The sequence below is a fragment of the Plectropomus leopardus genome, chromosome 16, assembly GCF_008729295.1.
Source record: "Plectropomus leopardus isolate mb chromosome 16, YSFRI_Pleo_2.0, whole genome shotgun sequence".
NCBI lineage: Eukaryota > Metazoa > Chordata > Actinopteri > Perciformes > Serranidae > Plectropomus > Plectropomus leopardus.
The window spans coordinates 13,403,238-13,422,878 of record NC_056478.1 but is presented as its reverse complement, the minus strand read 5'-3'; the positions used below and the strand labels follow the sequence as shown (position 1 = coordinate 13,422,878).

The 19,641-nt window shown below is 40.6% G+C and overlaps 2 protein-coding genes across 2 annotated transcripts in view; both read left to right on the top strand.

The window, feature by feature from the left end:
• The window catches only part of adgb (androglobin), a 58,770-nt gene extending 53,855 nt beyond the window's left edge, over window positions 1–4,915 (top strand). Inside the window, 2 exon segments of the mRNA XM_042503041.1 lie at window positions 3,973–4,156; window positions 4,334–4,915. Coding sequence (XP_042358975.1) covers window positions 3,973–4,156; window positions 4,334–4,540 — 391 coding nt within the window. The 3' untranslated portion in view covers window positions 4,541–4,915.
• A 13,315-nt stretch (window positions 4,916–18,230) lies between these two features.
• The window catches only part of stxbp5a (syntaxin binding protein 5a (tomosyn)), a 127,368-nt gene continuing 125,957 nt past the window's right edge, over window positions 18,231–19,641 (top strand). The window contains exon 1 of the mRNA XM_042503040.1: window positions 18,231–18,304. The gene's annotated coding sequence lies outside the window, so the exon portion shown is untranslated. The remainder of the gene's footprint in view (window positions 18,305–19,641) is intronic.

The following is a 19,641-nucleotide window of genomic DNA, read 5'->3' as shown; positions in this document are numbered from 1 at the left end:
AATCTATTTGAGGCTGGCGGCTTTTAAAACTATATGTGTATGTGTTATAGTCCTCCCAACGTAACAGCCTGTCAAAATCAATGCAAGTCTGTGTGTGTGTTTGTGTGTGTGTGTGCAGGTATGTGCGACTGCATCTGATTGTCAGCGCTGAGTGACACTTGCTATATGCTATATTTTTATTCAAGGGTACTTTTTTTGTTTTTGGCAAATGTTACAGTGTGTAATATGTGGCTCATTTATTTTCTGTTGTTTGCAAACTAAAGAAAGTAGATAATCTGATTTAGTTTTGCCCACCTCTGAAGGGGAGGCATTTGGCTAGATACTGAATTGGGAATCTATTGCTAACCTTGAAATTGTGGTGACTGTGTAGATCTTCGGTGCTGCCTGGTTGTAGATGTGTGTGAAGCATCCGTGTTTTATAATTTGTTGCTTCTTTGCAGCAGCATCTATTTGAAACATTGTTTACTGTCATGGCTACTTATGTGTCTGGACAGACACAGATGCAAACTGCAGTTTGACTTGTTGGCAGAGGCCTACAACACCAAGGCTGTAACTGTAGTTTGTAGAGTGTTGGAGAGCTATAATCAACTTATTTTTTATTAATTTACTTATTTATTTTACAAGGACACATGCATGAAAAATTGTTTCATGTATGAAATACAAAGTAGATGCCATGAATACAGGTTCATAGCAAAGGCTAATATACAACCCCTTTGGTTAAGCTTTTAGAATTAAAACAGGAAGTGTAGGAATACAGAGCTTAGAATAATACAATACAATACAATATATACAATAAAATACAGGCAAATACTAAGTAAAAGTAGATACAAGAGCTATTTGTGGAGACACACAAATTGTCAATAAAAAAAATCCTGATTTGTTCAAATATCAATACACAGAGTCATGAAGACCTACTGTATGAGTTTAATGCTTGTCAGATTAAAGTGTAAACTTTAGACTTTTGTCAGTGGTCTGAAGGGAAGGGTCTTCCTCCACAGGTCCCCTTAGACACTTCCACTGCTCTCCCTCACACCACCTCTCCTTCTCCTTCCGTCTCTCCTCCATCTCTCCCTCTGTCCGTCCTGCTCCATGATAAATGAGATGATATTTGGGTCTGTTAATTAGAGAGCTATTTTAGGACCCCAATGAGCTTGTCGCTCCAATGAGATGTGCCCCTCTACCATCACCTCTCCATCCTGTCCTGCTGTGGATGTATGCATGTGTGTATGTGTGTGTGCGCCCACACCTGTGTCCATGTCCAGCTGCTTAATGGCTGCTGACAGTGTGGCTTGCAATGCGAGCCCAGAGAGAGATCCTGAGGAGGAGTCTATTAGGGGAGTCTGATTAGTCTGCAGTACTCCTCTTTCTCACAAGGGCGCCACCACAGGGCACGTTGTAGATTCACACTCATGCACATGCACACACACTCATGCATGTCATCTTTAAAACATTTGCACACACGTGGCTCGAGGGTGGGAAAGAGGTTGAACAGAGCAATGTTAATTAAAGCAAATGAACTTCATCATCACCTCTGCTGGCCTCTTCTCTTCATTAAGGTCAGCCTATAGGAAATAGGCAGCCACATTTAGCACTTATAATTTCTCTTTGAGTTTCTCCCTCTGTGTGTGTGCCTCAGAGGAAAACTCCCAGGCTTTTCTTTCTCAAACACATGTTGACTGAGTCACTGCTTCACTCACTCATTCCACATAATTCTATTCTCTATACTCTATCCACACACATGCACACACATACGCATACACACACAAATGTCATCTGAGTTATAAACCCAATTCTTAACATTGGAATACCATAATACGGAGGTTACATCCAGAACCAAATAGACTTTCTCAGATATTAATCTGTATATACAACTTGGGATATGAGATAAGGCACGGGACTCTGTGCTTATCATTTCCTCTGCCATCTCTGCATTTATCAGCCACATTTCCATTTTTATTCGCCCTGCCTGTGTCGACAGTGTCAGTTGTCCCATCTCACAAAATAGGCTGTAAAATTTGTTGGATTTGATAACAGTTTCTATAGCTTGAGCTGATATATGTTTAATATCTGATGCTCAAAATATTCCCTCTAGAATTTGATTGAACAAATGCTTCTGCACAACGCTATATTTCTTAGGGACAATCACGAGCATTCACTGAGAATAAATAAACCATCCAGCATTGAAGCTCTACGAGATGACTTTTTGTTATATTTGCTGAAACTGTCTCCACAAAGTAAGACCATAGGCTGAAAATGAAGATGAACGAAACATTTCCACTTCCTCCCATTGTGTAAAACTAAAGCCAAAATATCCTGGATGCGGCTGCTTTCATCTTAGGCTGGTGTTGTCGTTTGGAGCCAGAGCCTGCACAGTAGCGATCTCTGCTCTATCAAATTCCCACCCACACAACCGTCCATTCAATCACGAGCAGCACCACTGATTGCAAGCGTGGCGATTTGCACACACAGCTGTCAGTCATGAAGTCAAACCTCCTTTTTTTTATGTCATCAAATAACTGATTAAAACCAAAGTTATCAGAAAAACCCTTTAACCAACATCAGTGTGATAAAAACTATCTGAAAGGACAGAAACCATCTTTGGGAAAAATGTTTTTGATGTGTACTTTGCTTTTTGAGTGTGTCACATCAGCTAACATTACTCTAACTGCAGACAGCCACCAGGTGTTTTTGCTTCACTTTTGGGGAGCTATAATGTCCTTTACCTTTATATACAGTCTGTGCTTAGTGAACAAAAATCACATTTCTTCTTCTCCTTGCAGTGCTCCTAATGGCATTTACTAGAATCTACCGCAGCTGAAGGAAAACAGTCAGTCAGAGCTGAAGTGTCTGTGACGCAGTGTCAATCCTGTTGATCACTGCTCATTAACTGCATTCAAACTATCAAATTTTGCAGCACTGATTATATATGAATCGAGATTCTGTCACCGCATTGCCTATTTCTCTACTACTACTTTCAGAAACATATTTCAGTGTACTGTTTGGCTATACAGTGAGCGAGTTTGTTTCAGCTGGTGGGTGGTGCTTGTTTTTTTGCTCCACTGTTTTCAACGGGGCGGGTGGGTCACAAAGTTTCTCATGTTATACTGTGTGGATGTAGTGACGCTTAAAGCTAATTTATTTTTATAAAAGTTATCAACTATGGCCTTCTCACCTTTGTGACCCACTGGAAACAGTCAAGACGAAGAGTTAGCACCACCCACTGGCTAGAGCAAACATTCTCATTTTACAGTTCGGTAAAGTACACTAAAATGTGTTTCTGAAAACAGGTGGTGAAAAATACAATACTGTGAGAAGGCCACCATAGAATTGTTTTTTAGTCTCTTTATGAAGATACAAACAAGGACTACCTAGAACATGTACATTGAATTAAAATACCAAATGTCTTGAATGCAGCCTGGTGTAAATACAACAGAAAATTAGTATTGTAAATCTCATATTGACTGCTCGAGAGTTCAAGACATGCTGAGTGGACATGGAGGCCACACTAAAAACTTGTAACTTTAGCCTGTTGAAGTTGTTTTATTCTGAAATAATTGTGTTTTAATGCTGTATGCATATTTCATATATGTTCTGGTTGTATTTTAGTAAAGAGACTACTCAAAAATAAATATGTATGATCATTATGACCTTGCTAAATTAACATAGTTAAGGGAGCCCAAAGACTTCTGCACAGTGCTGACTCCTTGGCTCTGATTAGTTGTTTTTCCTTAGCTACAGTAGACTCTAGCAAAATGCCATTAGGAGTACTCACAGGAGGAAGAGGAAAAACCTGATTTCTTTTCACAGATAATGTCTCTGCAAATATGACACAAAGTTTATGAAAGTTATTAACGACAGCTTCAGCATTATGGTCAATACATAATATTGACAATGTGGTAAAAGCATAAGTTTGTGTAACAGAGAATTAATGCGCATGTACACATTGCATCAAGTCCTTGTTTGCGTACATAGACGGCGACAGGATTTTCCAGCATTGATGGACTCCCAGATGGAGGAGATCCAGCAGAGGGAGCGCTTAGAAAAGATCCAGACTTACCGCTTGGTCCGAGACAACGTGCTGGAGCATCAGAAACAGCAGGAGCTCAACAGGAAGGAGCTAATGAGACACCAGCTGGAGATGTATGAGAACATGCAGGTCAGTGAAGACAGGTAGTTACAGTGTGATGTCTAAAAGTGAAGCTGCAAACAGCAATAATGATCAGTTTTGATAATCAAAGTAAAAGAGAGTGAGGCAGATCTGTTGTCAGCCTCCTCTCTCTCTGGTTAGACATCATTCTGTAACTTCCTCTTTGCCTCTCCGTCTCATCTCCAGGCAGCCATGCGGCAGCGCTGTGAGAAATTCCTCAACGCTTGCGAGGCATTTAGCAGCCGTCAGATGGCGGCCGTGAAAAAGGAACAAGAAGAAGAGAAACAGGCTCTGGAGGAGGCCCAGCATGCAGTTCTAGAAAAAACAACCCCCACCTCTGCTGCCACCCAGCAGACCAACAAACGAGCCAAGAGTGCTGGCAAGAAGAAATGATGGTCATTGGCACCAAGTTCCAGTCTCAGATCTCAGCAGACATGGCTGAACACTGATGAATCTTCATTTAATCACGACATGGTAGCCTGCACATGATGACATAATAACACCTGACCAAAAGATAGTTGCAGATAGTTAAGAAGTGCATTTTGTATTTTGACTCTTTTAATATAATGGTTTTTTTTTTAGTGTTTTCACTAAATATGTTCATCCTTTCACAAAATTTAGACTGTATTCCACATCATATTTTAAAAGATATACTTCTTGCACTCATCTATATCCTTCCTATTTCATGTATAACCTGTATTAACAGAGCCATTGTTCGCCTACAAAAGCGATCTTTGCAGTTTATATAAATAAATAAATCGCTGTTTGTGGCTGTGTTCATTTTTCATCGCACTGAGAATGTCAAGCGTTCTCACTTGCGATGCATGCTGTTGACTTTTTGATGCCTGATTATATTCCACAATTCTTTTGTTTTCTTGAAGGTCACTGTATTGATTGCATGACTCAGGGCATGCTGGATACAGCCAACCTCCCACAAGCTGAGTGGTACTGATTGATGGCTTAATTGATGATAGAAGCCCACCAGAGTCCATTCCTACAAGACACAGTGTTGCTTATGAAAAATGTAACACAGATAGGAGACCTTTTCAGCAACATGGCAACTATCAGTTACCTGAAGATTAAAGTGAATTTGTTTTAAAATATTAGGTTTCTTATAGGCGTAGTTGTTGATCAATCTGGTGTCTCTTTGTTGTATGAATGTAATAGAGTAAAATAAATTCCCTTTATCTTAGTATCTGAAATGCATCTAGTTGGTTTCCATCCCACATAGAGTCCACTGACCAGCTGAGGAATGGGAAGCTAAATTGGAAATGAAAGGGCAGAGGGTGCCATCTAGTGGCTGTGGACATTAATAGATTATCATTGCTGTGCCTGCACAATACTGTTTTCATGCTTGACAATTAGTCCAATTTTGTGCTTCTACGTGAAGGAAATTATTATCATGCTGTGTTGTGGATGTGTGTGTGTGTGTGGGTGCATGTGTGTGTACAATATAGCAGGGGGAGAAGAACTATTTGTGGCTGCTTGTATGTGTGTGCATGTGCAAAGTCATCCTGCAGTAATCTGCTCCTGCTGTAGAGCTTTTGTATCCTGCTGCTATTGACGTTTCCTTAACAGGTGTAGATTTAAGGGAGGATGCAGAGGACATGCCCCACCTTAATATTGCTTTATGTTGGTGACATCACAGCTTCACGGGAGTCCTAATGGCTTATTTAAAGGCACATTTTCTGAATACCTACTGTGTGCATTTCTCTGTGGATTAAATGTTTCAGCCCGCTCTCATTCTGAAGTCTGTATTTCCTGTGAAAAAGTGTATTTTGAAAAGACCCAAAAACACAGGAGGATGCCTAGCATGTAATATGCAGATATGAAAGGCACTGACCAAGCTGCAATATTTGATGAGTCAGGATGAGAATGTGTTGTGCATTTTGATACTTTCACAGTATTTATGTAGCACCCTTTTATAAAAAATATGAATCTAACTTTTTACAAAATAGGACCTTTAACATCTATAGAGAGCCCGAGGAATGAGTCCTAAAACCCCGGAAATGAGTTAGCATTTTGGCACCCATTTTCCTCGTCTTAAAGTTGAGGGTTTTTTTTTTTAATGGGTTTTTGGTTAAAAGCTTTTAATGAGGTCTGTGGTTAGCTGAAGAGACTTTCACATGTTGTTCCACAAGATAAAATGCTTGCTTGTCTGTGTCTTAAAAAAGGCGGTTACTAGTAAGTGGCTAAATGAGACTACAGAAAGTCATCACATTGCACCACCCGAACATGACTTTACAGCCAGGACAGGACACGACTGTCAGTTGCATTTAGACTTCAAATATCCTGAAAGAGATGTTCAGTTATGCAGATGCTGCTCTTGCTAAACAAAACGTGTAAGTGTCATAAATGTTTGTTTAGCACTGTTTGCATTGATCCCGATCCAATGAAAAAAGACCCACAGGCTTATTGACGAGGGCACAAGGACAACCTTAGCCTTCTGGTTGGCCTACAGAAAAACATCCCTGGGGCACTTTATTTATGTGTGTGATTACCTGTACACAATGTTGGATATAAGTGCATCAACCTTTAGTGCTGCTCTACCCTAAACTCTTAGCTGGAACACAATATGTGCATTTCTCAGTGTTTTTCCTGCTCATAAAAGTGTGCTGCTGTGTGATGTGTGTTTCGCATTGCCATCTGAATGCCTGTTCAGTCTGTCAGGCCTCATCTAGCGAACCACTTTTTCTACCCCTGTAACGGCACAAGCTAATCCTGAAATCCTTGTTCCTGGCATAGAAAATTCCCTCTTTACTCCGTACTGTTCCCTCCCGCCCAAATCATTCCTGCCTTTCTAAAACATTGGTTGTTATTTGTTGTTTTCCGTACCTCAAAACCCACCCTCCTCCGCCTCCTCCTCCTCCTCTGTGCATGAGGTATAGTGGTTGGGTGTGAGTGTATGTGTGTCACACCATTCTGTTGTTAGAGAGAGAGAGAGATCACCCGACGCTCTAATTGGCAGTGACGTGTGTGTATTAACGGAGAGGCTGTTTGTTAATTGGCAGCTGTTGGCTGGTGGTTTGATGCAAATGTGTTGTGAGCGACAGAAGAACTCTGGTGTAACCTTGAAAACAAGGGGAGAGTCAGCCATGGTGTTTGTGTGTGTGTGTGTGTTTGACTGCGTGTGTGCGTTTGACTTCCCACAAGTAATAAGAAAATATTTGATTCTTAAATGGACCCACATAGAGGGATGATGAAATTAAGTGAAAGTAGATACACATTCCCTGAGCGGTGTGGAGACTGTGGTGGCTCTTTAATTCACTTTCCATTTTAGAGGTAATAATTCACGAATGCCTTAATCAATTTCTTTGCTCTTACTTTAGTGAATGTCAAAAAAGGGCATTTGAACTTGCAGGAAACTGACTGTGTAGTCATGGTTTCTCTCTCCGTTTCTATGGCAACATCTCTATCAAATATGCAATGTATACCTGCTCTTGTCTTTCAGCGAGCCATCATGTTGTTCTTTCCCACTTCCCTCAGACCTCATGTCACAGTGTCAGGGTTCATCAAGTTCATGTCTCATACATAAACTGACCTGTATATCAGTTTGTTGTTAAACTGCTCATTGTTGTGCAGCAATCCTTAACCCTTTAAACTCTGCAACTGAGATGGTCCTCCAGTACCTACATTGGTATTTTTGCTTATTATGATGTAATTTCTTGGAGTATTGGCAAATACCTAATATTTCTAAAATCTGTAAACCTTGAGCTAAAAGATTATGTAAGTCAATGAACCATAATTATTGATAAAATAAATATTGAAATTGTATCATTAAAAAAGTATAAGACAAAAATCAGACATGTTTTTCACAAGATTTTACAGAATAAAAACACAAAACATATTAATCCAAACGATTTTTAAATTTAGAAATATAAAGTTAATATTTCTCAACACTCGATAAGTTATTTGAATTTTATATATCATTTAGTTTTTGAGATATGTTCATTTTTTTATGAGTAGAGTGCAAAGGCGTTAACAGATTAATTATTCATTCTTCTTGTACCACCATGAGTTTTCACATGTTTTTTTACCACAGATAACAGCATGATGACATCATTACACGCATATAAGTTGATGATGGAGAAGACAGAAGCTTAAGTTTTCTGCTGCAAAAAGAAATAATCCTCTAGCTTTTACGCTTTTTATTTTAGATCAATATATGCACAGGATTATGCAAACATCTGATGCCATTCACGGGATGTCCGTTTTTAAGGGTTAAAGGGTCAGTTCACCCCAAAATCATCCCAAATTCCCCCTTTCCTGTGGTGTTTTCTATTGATCTGGATTGTTTTGGTGTGAGTTGCAGACTGTTGAAGATATCAGCTGGAGAAATGTCTGCCTTCTCACAGACCTTGTTGTGAGCATAAGGATGCATGCAAAAATGAGCTGTAGATGTGTTGGTAGGTTGATTTTTTATGTTTTTTACACATGGACTGAGCCAGGCTAGCTATTTCCCCCTGCTGTCAGTATTTATACAAAGCCAAGCTAATGGTGTCCTGGCTTTAAATTCTCAACGGGATGAAAAAATTCCAAACTGAACCGAGCTGACTATAGTGAGTTGAAACCATCACATAAAATACTGAGCCTGAGCCCGATCAAGCCCGCCCCCCTCAAACAGCACTACTTGGCTTCTAACATCCACAACACACCGCCAGTGTATAGTAACATTGCCAATGGTTCTATTCGGCCATGTTCTCAGCTGACGAAGTCCAGCGGCATATCATGCAGATGCAAAAAGGTGGCTTTTGGCAATGGGATCTCATGCCGAAATCACTGCGAAAGCGGCGGTATTTGACAACTTCGGAATGAGAAAAGTGCTGAGAGCCGTAATCCATCCAGATTGAAAACTCTACCCTGGATGTAGCTGTCGTACAGATATGAGACTGGTACTTATGCACTCATCCGAAACTTTCAGTTTGAAAGCGAGTAAGCTTGTTTTCTAAAATGTTGAATTGTTCCTTTAAATGTACATCCAGTGATTTTTTTTTTTTATTTTTAATTTAATCTACAAATCTGAAATGTCTGCAAAGAATATGCAGCGCCCTTCAAATGCTCAGGAACCTTATGCTCAGTTAGCTCCTTATGCCTTTTTTTTCACCTTTCTCTGCCTTACACACACATCAGTAAGCACACGCATACACACACCTCGATGCAGACATGCACTCCCAGCTGGAACGGGGTGGAAACAGGGTCCTTTGGCTTATTGGCTCAACATGCTGCAGCATTGTCACATTGTTGTTATGCTCTCCCTCTGGGACTAAGCGTCTCTAGAGGTCTGTCCTCAGAGCCTGCTGTACTGATAAAAGACAGAAGAGTTTGAAGGAGAGAAGCCGGCGTGCTGTAAGACTCAGCTCAGACAACAGGGAGCAAAAGGCCAAGCCATTACTGTATGTTCACAGAACGATAGCACTCAAGGGGAAAAGGTGAGGGCTCCCAGATTGACGTCCTGGCTTTACTGCAGTAATCCAAAACCCATGTCTCTAATGCACGCACACACACACTCGGAACCCCTGACTTGCAGACACAGAAATGCTGACCTGGTTGCAGTCTCACTCTTGTAACTCAACTATTTTGCTCCCCTGCCTCACCTTGCTTCGGCTTCACTCTCACTATACCACCCTCCAGCAATGCCTCTCTCTCTCTTTAGCCAACACAGTGTAGCTCTGGGACGGATGTGAAAATCACACAATGAGTCTGGCGAAGTTCACAAAAAAACTGCAACACTTCAGTTTTAGAGGTACTGAGCGAATAAAGCACTGAGCACACTGAGCAGCAAGGTTATCATCGCTATAGAAAAACAGCTCCTGTCATCAGATTTAGGTGACAAGAGACCCAATGTATAGCATGAGAAATCCTGTGTTAGACTGTGTTCTTTTGTAACTTATACAGATTAGCTTTCTAATTCTTCCCTATTTCCCTATGGCCATCACTTATCAACGTCTACAAGATCCTCCCAGGACTACCAGCTAATACTTTGTACAGATTAGTCTATTCCTATTTGAAGGTCAAACTGAGTCAATATTGAAGCAGGGCTGAGGAACCGCATGTCTGTGGTCTGGGTCTATATGTATGCTTTGACAGCAGAGATAGGCGAGTGGCTATTCACAGCACAGGCCTGCATTGACAGCTGTCCCTCAGCCAGCATCACTACATGACTTTTACAGTGGAGGGATCAGGGGATGGTGTGTACGTGTGGGCGCACTGCTGCATGTGAGTCCGTACATCAGGAACACTCAACTTACTTTGAATGGGGGCCACTGTTGAAATTACAGGACACCGGGGGCCAGTCACAGCAGCCTTACACATGTTTCTAAGACTTCAGGATGTTTTAAGATCTTAGGGAATTTCAAGGATTTTAGGACATTTCTAGTATTAGAGGAAACTATCTAGGACCCTTGTCAGTGGTTACGGGGGATCCTCGGCTCTTTTTTGATGATGCTGTTTTATGTACTTTGGCACCTTGTGTATATACCTTGAAGTACAAAAACAATTCCCATTGTGAATCACTTTATTTTCATTGTGAATTAGAAAATGGTCTGGGGTCCACCCAGCACCTTATCTGGAGCCAGTTTATGCCCCAGGCCTTAAGTTGAGTATCACTGCCATGCATATTGATCCAAGTTTGTTTTTGGGTCCCAGCTGTCCTCTGAGATATGTTGGTCCCAAATGACAGTTATACTAACTTCTTCTGATAGGAGGTAACTTGTTTTGGTGGCCAGTGTTGAGTGTTTTAAAGTTGCACATGTCTTGTTATTATAGAGAAGTTGTTGTGGTTTTCAGGATGCAGCTGATGTAACATCGTGTTGTGCCACAGTCTGTCCAAGGTGTTTCTTTCAAAAGAGCTTCGCTTTAGACTTCCCCTGATGTGGTTCTTTGTTTGTTTCAAGGCAGTAATTATAAGACACATTGCAGGGGACATATTCCCCATAATATTCTATTATGCTGAAAATACCCAAAAAATGCTGTGCTTTGACAGGCAGCTGCATACCACCATCTGAAATAATCATTAGAAAATGTAATCAGAATCATAAATAAACTTAACAAATTGCCATTATTATTATGGAATGGTGTGGGGATGACTTTTGTTTTTTTTTATAGGCTGATGCTTAAGTTGGTCTCACCCAGATTCCCTTTCCAAAAAGCCAACTGGATTATTTCATTGGATTTTGGATTGTTGCAAACAAAAGATTGTGATAATTACATGATTTAATCAGTGTGTGTCACATAGGCTTTATTGTGAAAGTTATGCTAATGTTATGCTAAGTGCCCATCAGAGCAAGGGCTAGTTAGCATACATTCTGTACACTAGCTAATGAACAGCCCAGACATTCTGAGCATATTCCACTTGCAAGCTTTTCGGAAAGTTAGGAGCCATTAATTATCCCATCAGTTGTTGATGGGAAACTTGTATCACCATACCAATAATAACACTTCATGTCAGTCAGGGCATGCATGAAAAACGCAAGTTTAATATCAATATGTCATCCCCTAGATGCCCCCTGGCAGACGACATTAGTAGTTTGTTTGTACTTGTATGCACAGATGAGGTGATTTATTCCACATGTGCATGATGTTATAAACACATCTGTTCAGAGCAGCACCAAAAATGCATCAGTTGTTGTCACAGCTTCAAAGCTCTGCCTCAGCTGATATGTTGGATGAATGGCAAGCTAATAGATGGATGGCTGGATGGGAGGATACACACAATTTCCTTAAATAGCATCACAGTGACTACTTGAATCCCAACCTAATTGCCTCGTGTTGGAGACGATTGCATTAATTTAGAGGTGCAGACTCAGTTTACACAGCAGAGCCGGGAGGTGTCAGGTTGCCAATAAAACAGGAGTCTAAGTTTCATCCCACTTTATTGGATTGTGCAGTAGCCTTTGCCAATCACCGGGGATAATTGCGCAGCTTAACTCACCATCAGAGGCTACACGAGAGGTGTTCTGAGTAAGGCGGCTCACCATTGCACTGCTGTAGTCCTGGAGCGGTTTCTGTTTCTTTTGGCTTCAGATTTCCTTTTAATTTTAAATTCATCAGGTCACGATTATTTCCTGACAGACTTCCACCCATTGATGAACAGGCTTAACAGGCAAATTTCCAGGGGCTCAAAGTGTGATGGCACTCCCTGGTCTTCAACTACCAAATGTCACTGAAATTAACATGTAACGACCAGGAGGACACTTAAAATGACCACTAAGAAACATAAAAGAACAAGGAAGACATGCAACCACAAAGAGACACACAAACATCCATAAATATAAAAATAGCTTCAAAGAGAAACAATACGACAACTAAGAGAAACATAAAAACCCTTAAGGAAATCTAAAATTGCCCCAAAGAGACACAAAATAGCCCCAAAGAGATGCAAAACAACCACAAGGAGACAAAAAAACTATGGAGACATAATGTGACTAAAAAAGACAAAAGGGACATTAAACAACGATAACGAGATACAAAATTACCTTTAAGACACTCAAAACAACTGAATTAAGCCACAAAATGGCCACAAATACAACGAATAACTACTAAGAGACACAAAAAGAATGCAAAGAGTCACAAAACAACCACAAGGAAACCCCAAATTGCCCCAAAGAGACACATAACAACCAAAGGAGACACAAATTACCTTAAAGAGACACACAAAGACTACAAGGAAACACAAAAAACAACCACAAGCAGACACAAAATTACCATAAGAGACATAAAATGACCCAAAACCCACAAAATTGCATCAAAGACACTAAAAAAATCAACCAAAAATACACAAAATAATGCCTTAGTGACACCGAACAAGCCAGAAGAGAAACAAAAGTACTACAGTTTAGTGACACAGGCATGGTCATGGTGAAGTGCTGATTTTGACAAAAGTGTGAATTGATTAGAGCTGAAACCAACAGGGGATGGTTGTACAAGGGGGTCATCGATAACCTGTCCTGTGTTCGGCATTGATTATTGCTATCTTAGATAATAGGACCAGAGACTGCTGTCCCCCCCCCCCACACACACACACAGGCGCACATCCCTTTGAGCCTAATTTCCCTTTTATTTATTACCGTGTGTGGGTGTCAGGAAGAGGATAGGGATATGTTGAGGTCCCTGTTCAGACGAAAACCAGTAAAATCATGGTACCCTTTCCTGACTGTATTGGATTCCCCCTTTGCCCCTGTAAATGACTAGGACTGACAGTAGCAATGGTTACCATTCATTGAGTTACTGACATTGAACTGAGGACAAAATCCACCTCCCGTGTCCCTTTCTTCAATCTCAGAATAGTCGGTTTAAGTAAACTTAATTTTGGCTTCAGACCGACTGCAGCTTCTTTCTAAGAATCTGTCCTCCTGGAGGTCCTGTGTCGCTGCGATGGAAACAGTGGCAATAACCTTTCCTTTAATAGTGGCATCCATCTGCTCAACTGTGTGTGTGTGTGTGTGTGTGTGTGTGTGTGTGTGTTTGTTGATGGTCAGCTCATCGCCTAGGCTGATTATTGGAATTGATACCAGCTGTGCTGCCTCGAGTACAGACAAGCTGTGTCGCATCCGTCCCTTGAGCTGTTTGCACAAACATAAATGCATAAGTACACACGCCAGAAAAGGGATGCAATTTCAGTCATTCCTGGCATGTTTGGGATGTATGACCTTATAGGGTCGTACATTTCATTGAGACATTGTGGGGGCACGTATGAAAGGGGAATTTGGGGGTCTGTTTTGAGCATGAAACACAATATGCCTTATACATCAGTGTGTCTTAACAAGAGGTGAATTTGTATGCATCAGTTTGTGGTGTAATAAGTCCTTTGCTACTGTCATGTTTTTACTGGGGAAGACATATGCCTATGTACTGTTGAGGGGCTAAATGTCCTCTGCGTCCTCTCTTATATCTACACCTCTGTGACCTTATAACCTTGAAAGCTTTATCTCACAACAGGTCTAAATGTTTTCATTGTAGATTTTTACAGTCTTCTCTTCACTCCCACATTTGTCAAAAATTAGGTGTGATGCCTGGATCATAAACTGATGCTTGTATTAGACGTCAGCTCTTTGATTAGGAGCGCTATGGATGTGATGAAAGCTTTATGGTATTGTCAATTTCTTCACCCCTATCTCCTCATCTCTTTTATCCTCCCATCAATATTTATAAGCCCCTCTGTAGCCATAAGCACTGGTAGGTGGGTGGGTGGGGCTCTGCGGAGGGACGTTTACAGATGCACAGTACCTCTAAGCTTTGTTACCGTCTGCGTGCAACACATCTACATTTGTGTTTCCGGTGGGGGGGTGTTTGACATTGAAAACATCCTCCCATTTAACCAGGCAGAGACAATTAAGCGTTCCCTCAAGGGCATTGACTCATTAACTTGCAATCCCTCTGGGATGTCTGTGTGTGTATGTGCCGCTCTGTATGTTTGTTAGGTTGGCATGTTCCCTCTTGAGCTGTTTTGCGACTGTGTACATTTCTATGATCTTGCATGAGCGTCTTCTGCTTGTTCCTTTTAAATCAGAAGCCCCCAGCACATGTGTGCATGCATTATACATGTGATGATACTGTATGTCCTCTCACTTTTTAGCTTTACTGCACATACTTGCTGTGTAAGGACACAGTGGTTGAATGCCGCGGGAAGGTTCGGGTCATGAGCCTTAAACTCAGGTGTGCTGTGACTCGCTTGATTAACTGCAGCTGTCATTGAGGGTGGAAGGTCCTTGTCCCTCCAGTCCTTCTGCATGACAGGCAGACGCCCCGACTCTCTGCGACCTGCTGTTGTCCCCCCATGTCCCGCGGGTTTTTCACTTTCTGCAGACAGCACAGGGACTCGCTGCTATCAGGGTCAAACAGGGCTGACTGTGATGCCGAGCTTCGGGGCTGCACAGTGTGGTGCTTCAGATGGATCTGTCTTGAGTGTCTGAGAGTGCGAAATGTTCTATCTCTGTTAGGTCACCTGTAAGATTTTAAGTGGCTGAAATCCACAAGAGGTGAATAGACACTCAGCATTGCCTGTGTATGCAGATCGTGTTTCGTTTTGTCTAGTTTTGTTCATTTAAGGACAGCTGGAAAAAAATATCTGCAAATACCAAATTATGTAAAAAACTGGACTATAATACAATGCAAGTACATTGTTATCAGTGGTGTAATGTAGCTAAGCATTGTACTTAAGTATGAATTTGAAGTTCTTATACTTTACTTGTGTCTTTCATTTTCATGCTACCACTACATTTAAATACTGTACTTTTTACCTCAGTATATTTATTTGACGGCTTTAGTTACATTACAAATTAAGATATTTGCATAAAAAACACAAGGTGTATAAAATATATTTTGTGAAAAAATTGATTACCAAGTCATTTATTCAAGTATAGCTACAATAATTATTTGATTAATCAATCAGTCGATCACAGAACATTAATTGCCAACTATTTAGATAAATATTTAAGTTTTTCTTTATTTTTTAAAATATTTTTATCATTTTGAGTTTTGGGGGTGTTATTTTCAATTCTGTTTACAGTTTGGGGTATTTGAGATGTTTTATGTTTTTTTATATATATTTTTGAGTTTAGGAGTGTTTCTTCTAAAAAAAAAAAAAAATTGTAATTGTTCTAGGTGTTTTTCTTTTTTTAATTTTAATTTTTTTTAGGTGTGTTCTTTTTTCTTTTTTAATAAAGGTTTCTATGCATTGGGTACTTTTACTTCAAACTTTAAGTAGCAATTTTCCTGATTATATTTAGTTACTTTTACCTAAGTACCATTTTAATTCAGGACTTTCACTTGTTACAGAGTATTTTCACAGGGTGGTATTAGTTCTTTTACTTAAAGGCTCTGAATACTTCTTCCCCCACTGATGTTATATAATTGAGAACCCTGTACTGAAGATTCAGAGAGCTGAGATGCATGTAGATGTTTGTATATGAAGTACGTAGATGCATATTCATATGCTTTATGTAAACATCTGTGTAATATATGCAGATTTGCATGTGTAGGTGTAGCCGTTGTCACTTCATTCTGCAATTTACCGGCCAACAATACACTTATCTCTCTGCTGTGCAACTGTGTCTGCAAAAGTAAAGGGGAGAAAAATATGTACAATATGCATTAATATAGCTGGAGTGTGTTTTGTTTAAAACAGTCTTGTGTCACCGCTGATGTATACTGTACTCTAGTCATAATAGTTGTGCAGTAGTGGCTTGATACAGTCACACAGGTATCATGTTATAGAAGCTCCACCCTCACCTCTGACCCGGGATTAGAACTGGATTAATGCTGCGCTCATAACAGCTAATAGATCTGAATGTGCTCAATTTGCATATGTCCGAGGGTTGCTGTGTTGAATGATAATGCATAGATAATGGAGGGGCTGCAGAGGCACGGTGTTCTGTACCGGTGTAATTGGTTCACATACAGTCATCGTTTAAAAGGCATTAGGATAAACTTTAACCTGCAGGACGTTAAGACGATATTGTAAACCTAAAACAGTATGTTATTAGCATTAAAATTTTGGACGTTTTCAGGACTGAAAAAGCATTTGATTTTTGTTTTGATTTGTTATTCTAATAGGCTACCAAACATTGATTTTGTATTTTTCATATTAATAATTTATATCTTTAAAAAACTGATACTTGCGACAATAACAACACGATACTATGCTTGATTTCCCCACCACCCCTAACAAGTATATACCAGTGTGTCATAACAATGCTTGCACTTAAGCTTTATTCCAGTGTTATGTTCTTGTTAACAATTATTGCCAACATTTTCAAGCTAAAGAGATATGACAAAGCTTGTGAAGTGAAATCATGATCATGCTGCATGTCAGGCCAAATACTATTTCATGAACAAAGACAACCACATCACCTTAACGTTACGTGGGATTTACACTTCTGCTTGACCATCCCCCTCTCTCCTCTCTGTCTTTACATTTTGGCCCTTCACAAAAAAAAGAAAGAAAACACTACTACAGCGCTGCTTCAGTGGAAAGCCTTATCAAAGAGCACAAACACAGCAGTCAGACTCTAAACACAATACACACACATACACACAGTTCAGCCAGATGAATGGCCCGGCCGCACACAATGGTGCTAAATTAAATCACTGATGTCAGAGTCGCCAAAAGCCCTCCCCTTCAACATCACTCACTCACTCGCACACATGCAAGGATTGACTAATAAGGACCTCTTTGTTTGCCGGTGTAATGTATTCTGGATCGGGTGATATCAGTTGGGGTTGGAAGGTGCGTATGGTCAATTTCAGTTCATTATGCAAATCAGCATTGCAACAATTGTTCTCAAGCCACCCTGGTACGGTGACTGAATTAATAATTTGCTCCCTGCTCCTCTTCATATCTTCTTTGTGCCCTTTCATTCAATAGCATCTTCCTTTCCTTGATGCATCCTTTACATCAACTGCGTCTCAACAAAGGGCTGCTTACGTGGAAATGCACACAGACAAGCTCATGTAATCAGCATTGATTACGACAATGTGCAGATATGGTGGACACAGACATGCCCTGTTTTGGACTGAATTGGACTTTCTCCAGGCTGGGACGGAGTTGGCATCAGGTGTTGTTAGCGAGAGCGCAAACACAGCTATTACTTCCGCCGCTGCACCCCTGTCCCTGCTGCAGGCGGCAACCTGTCGAAGACGAGTGTGTTAGCAAACAGCCCAAACAGGTGGCAACGTCAGTGTCGCTCAAGCATGAGCAGCCTCAGCTGAGCTTGTCAGGGCTCGTACTTTCATCTGTGACCTTACAAACATACACAGCTGCACCGTGGCTCTGAACTCAACTCGCTTGAGCTCTGAGGGGAAACATAACCAGGGATGAAAGTTGTGTGAGAGGTAGCAGTTTATAGCAGCTGAATCAGGTAGCTCACAGCCTCAGGGTCGCAAGTTAGTCTGTTGGCACAATTAAAGGATGCAAATGAATAAGTGAGCTCCAGTCCTGTCTTTTCCTTTAAAAGGTCACAATGATTATTGTATAGTATGTTTTTTTTTATTAGTTTTTTTTCAAGATTATTTTATGGGATTTTCCCCTTTATTGACAGGACAGCTGCAGAATGACAGGAAGTGTGGGAGAGAGAGGGGACACACAGCAAAGGGCCACAGGCTGGAATGGAACCTGGGCTGCTGCAAGGGCCTCGGCATATGGGGCGCACACTCTAGCAGGTGAGCTAGAGGCCGCTCCACATAGTATGTTTTTTTTTTTCATACTCTTTGGCTCTCTGGGTGCTCAGCTGTGAGCTCATGACCTGATCTCAGTGTTAATTGCTTCAGTTCTCATTTTGTGATGGCTCCAGTTTATCCAGCCATTTATCCACCTGTCCATCATCTTAACCCAGCTGGCAGAAACAAATGTTTCTGCAAAACATGGATGCATGACATTTTTACTTTATTATGTGGCTGATATGTTGAAACAACGCTGTGATTAACGTGTGATTAGTTTTCGGCACAAAAACCACTTGGTGGTGGAAAAGATCATGTTTTGGCTTAACCCTTTGAAACCTGGATCAGCGTCACTTTTTTGTGCTGCTTTCAGACACCTTTCAAAGGTTTTGCCTTCGCAGGTTGGTTTGATTTCTTTTGAAAACATGGGGGGAAGGCAAAGAGTAACTTTGTGAGAAATTTCACAGAAAGTGCTATAAATTAGTAATATACATACATACATATATATATATATTTATAACCAGGAAAAATGTCTAGGGAAAGGAAGATGATTATAACTATAGCTTTATTTCTAATTACCATAAATACATATTCTAAATTAGATTTGTATAATTTTGAAGCACTTTTTCAGGTAATTTCCTTGTTTGTTTTACTTTATTGCACTTTTTTATTTTTTGTTTGCTAATTTTCAGAGTTTTTTTTTTCCAGAGGTATTTCTTACCAATTTGTGGGTCATCTCTTCTTAAGTTACTCATTGCCTCCTTCCCATATTTTTGAAAGAAATCAAGCCAATTTGCTGAGGTTTCAAAGGGTTAAAACACTCCAATTTGGGGACACTATCTTGGCTGGCAAAGCAGCAATGTCTCAGCAAAAGCAGGTGCTTTTTTGTACCACTATCACCTCATTTTGTGCCAAAAAGCTGCTTGAAACACAGCTGTCACTAACTAAACTTTCACATTGGCCCCTGGGGCCTGTGTCCAGTGAGTCTGGTCATCAATTCACCCATAGGTGTCCACCGTGGACAAGTCAGCAGTCTATAGCATGGCTGACCCTCATATAAATTGACAACCATTCACACTCACAATCACACCAACAAATCTGCATATCTTTTGGATTGTGGGAGGAAACTGGAATCACGCAGGCACAAGGAGAGCTTGCAGACTCCACACAGTTCTGGGTTTGTATCCAGGGCTTTCGTGCTGCAAGGCAACAGTGCTAACTAACTCCACCACCATGCCATCCACCTACTGTGTGTTTAATGACAGCGAAGCACTTTTAGAGAAGAGAAATGAATGTCTCTATTCAGCTGAAGCATGTCTGCAACATAAGTAAATCCTAAT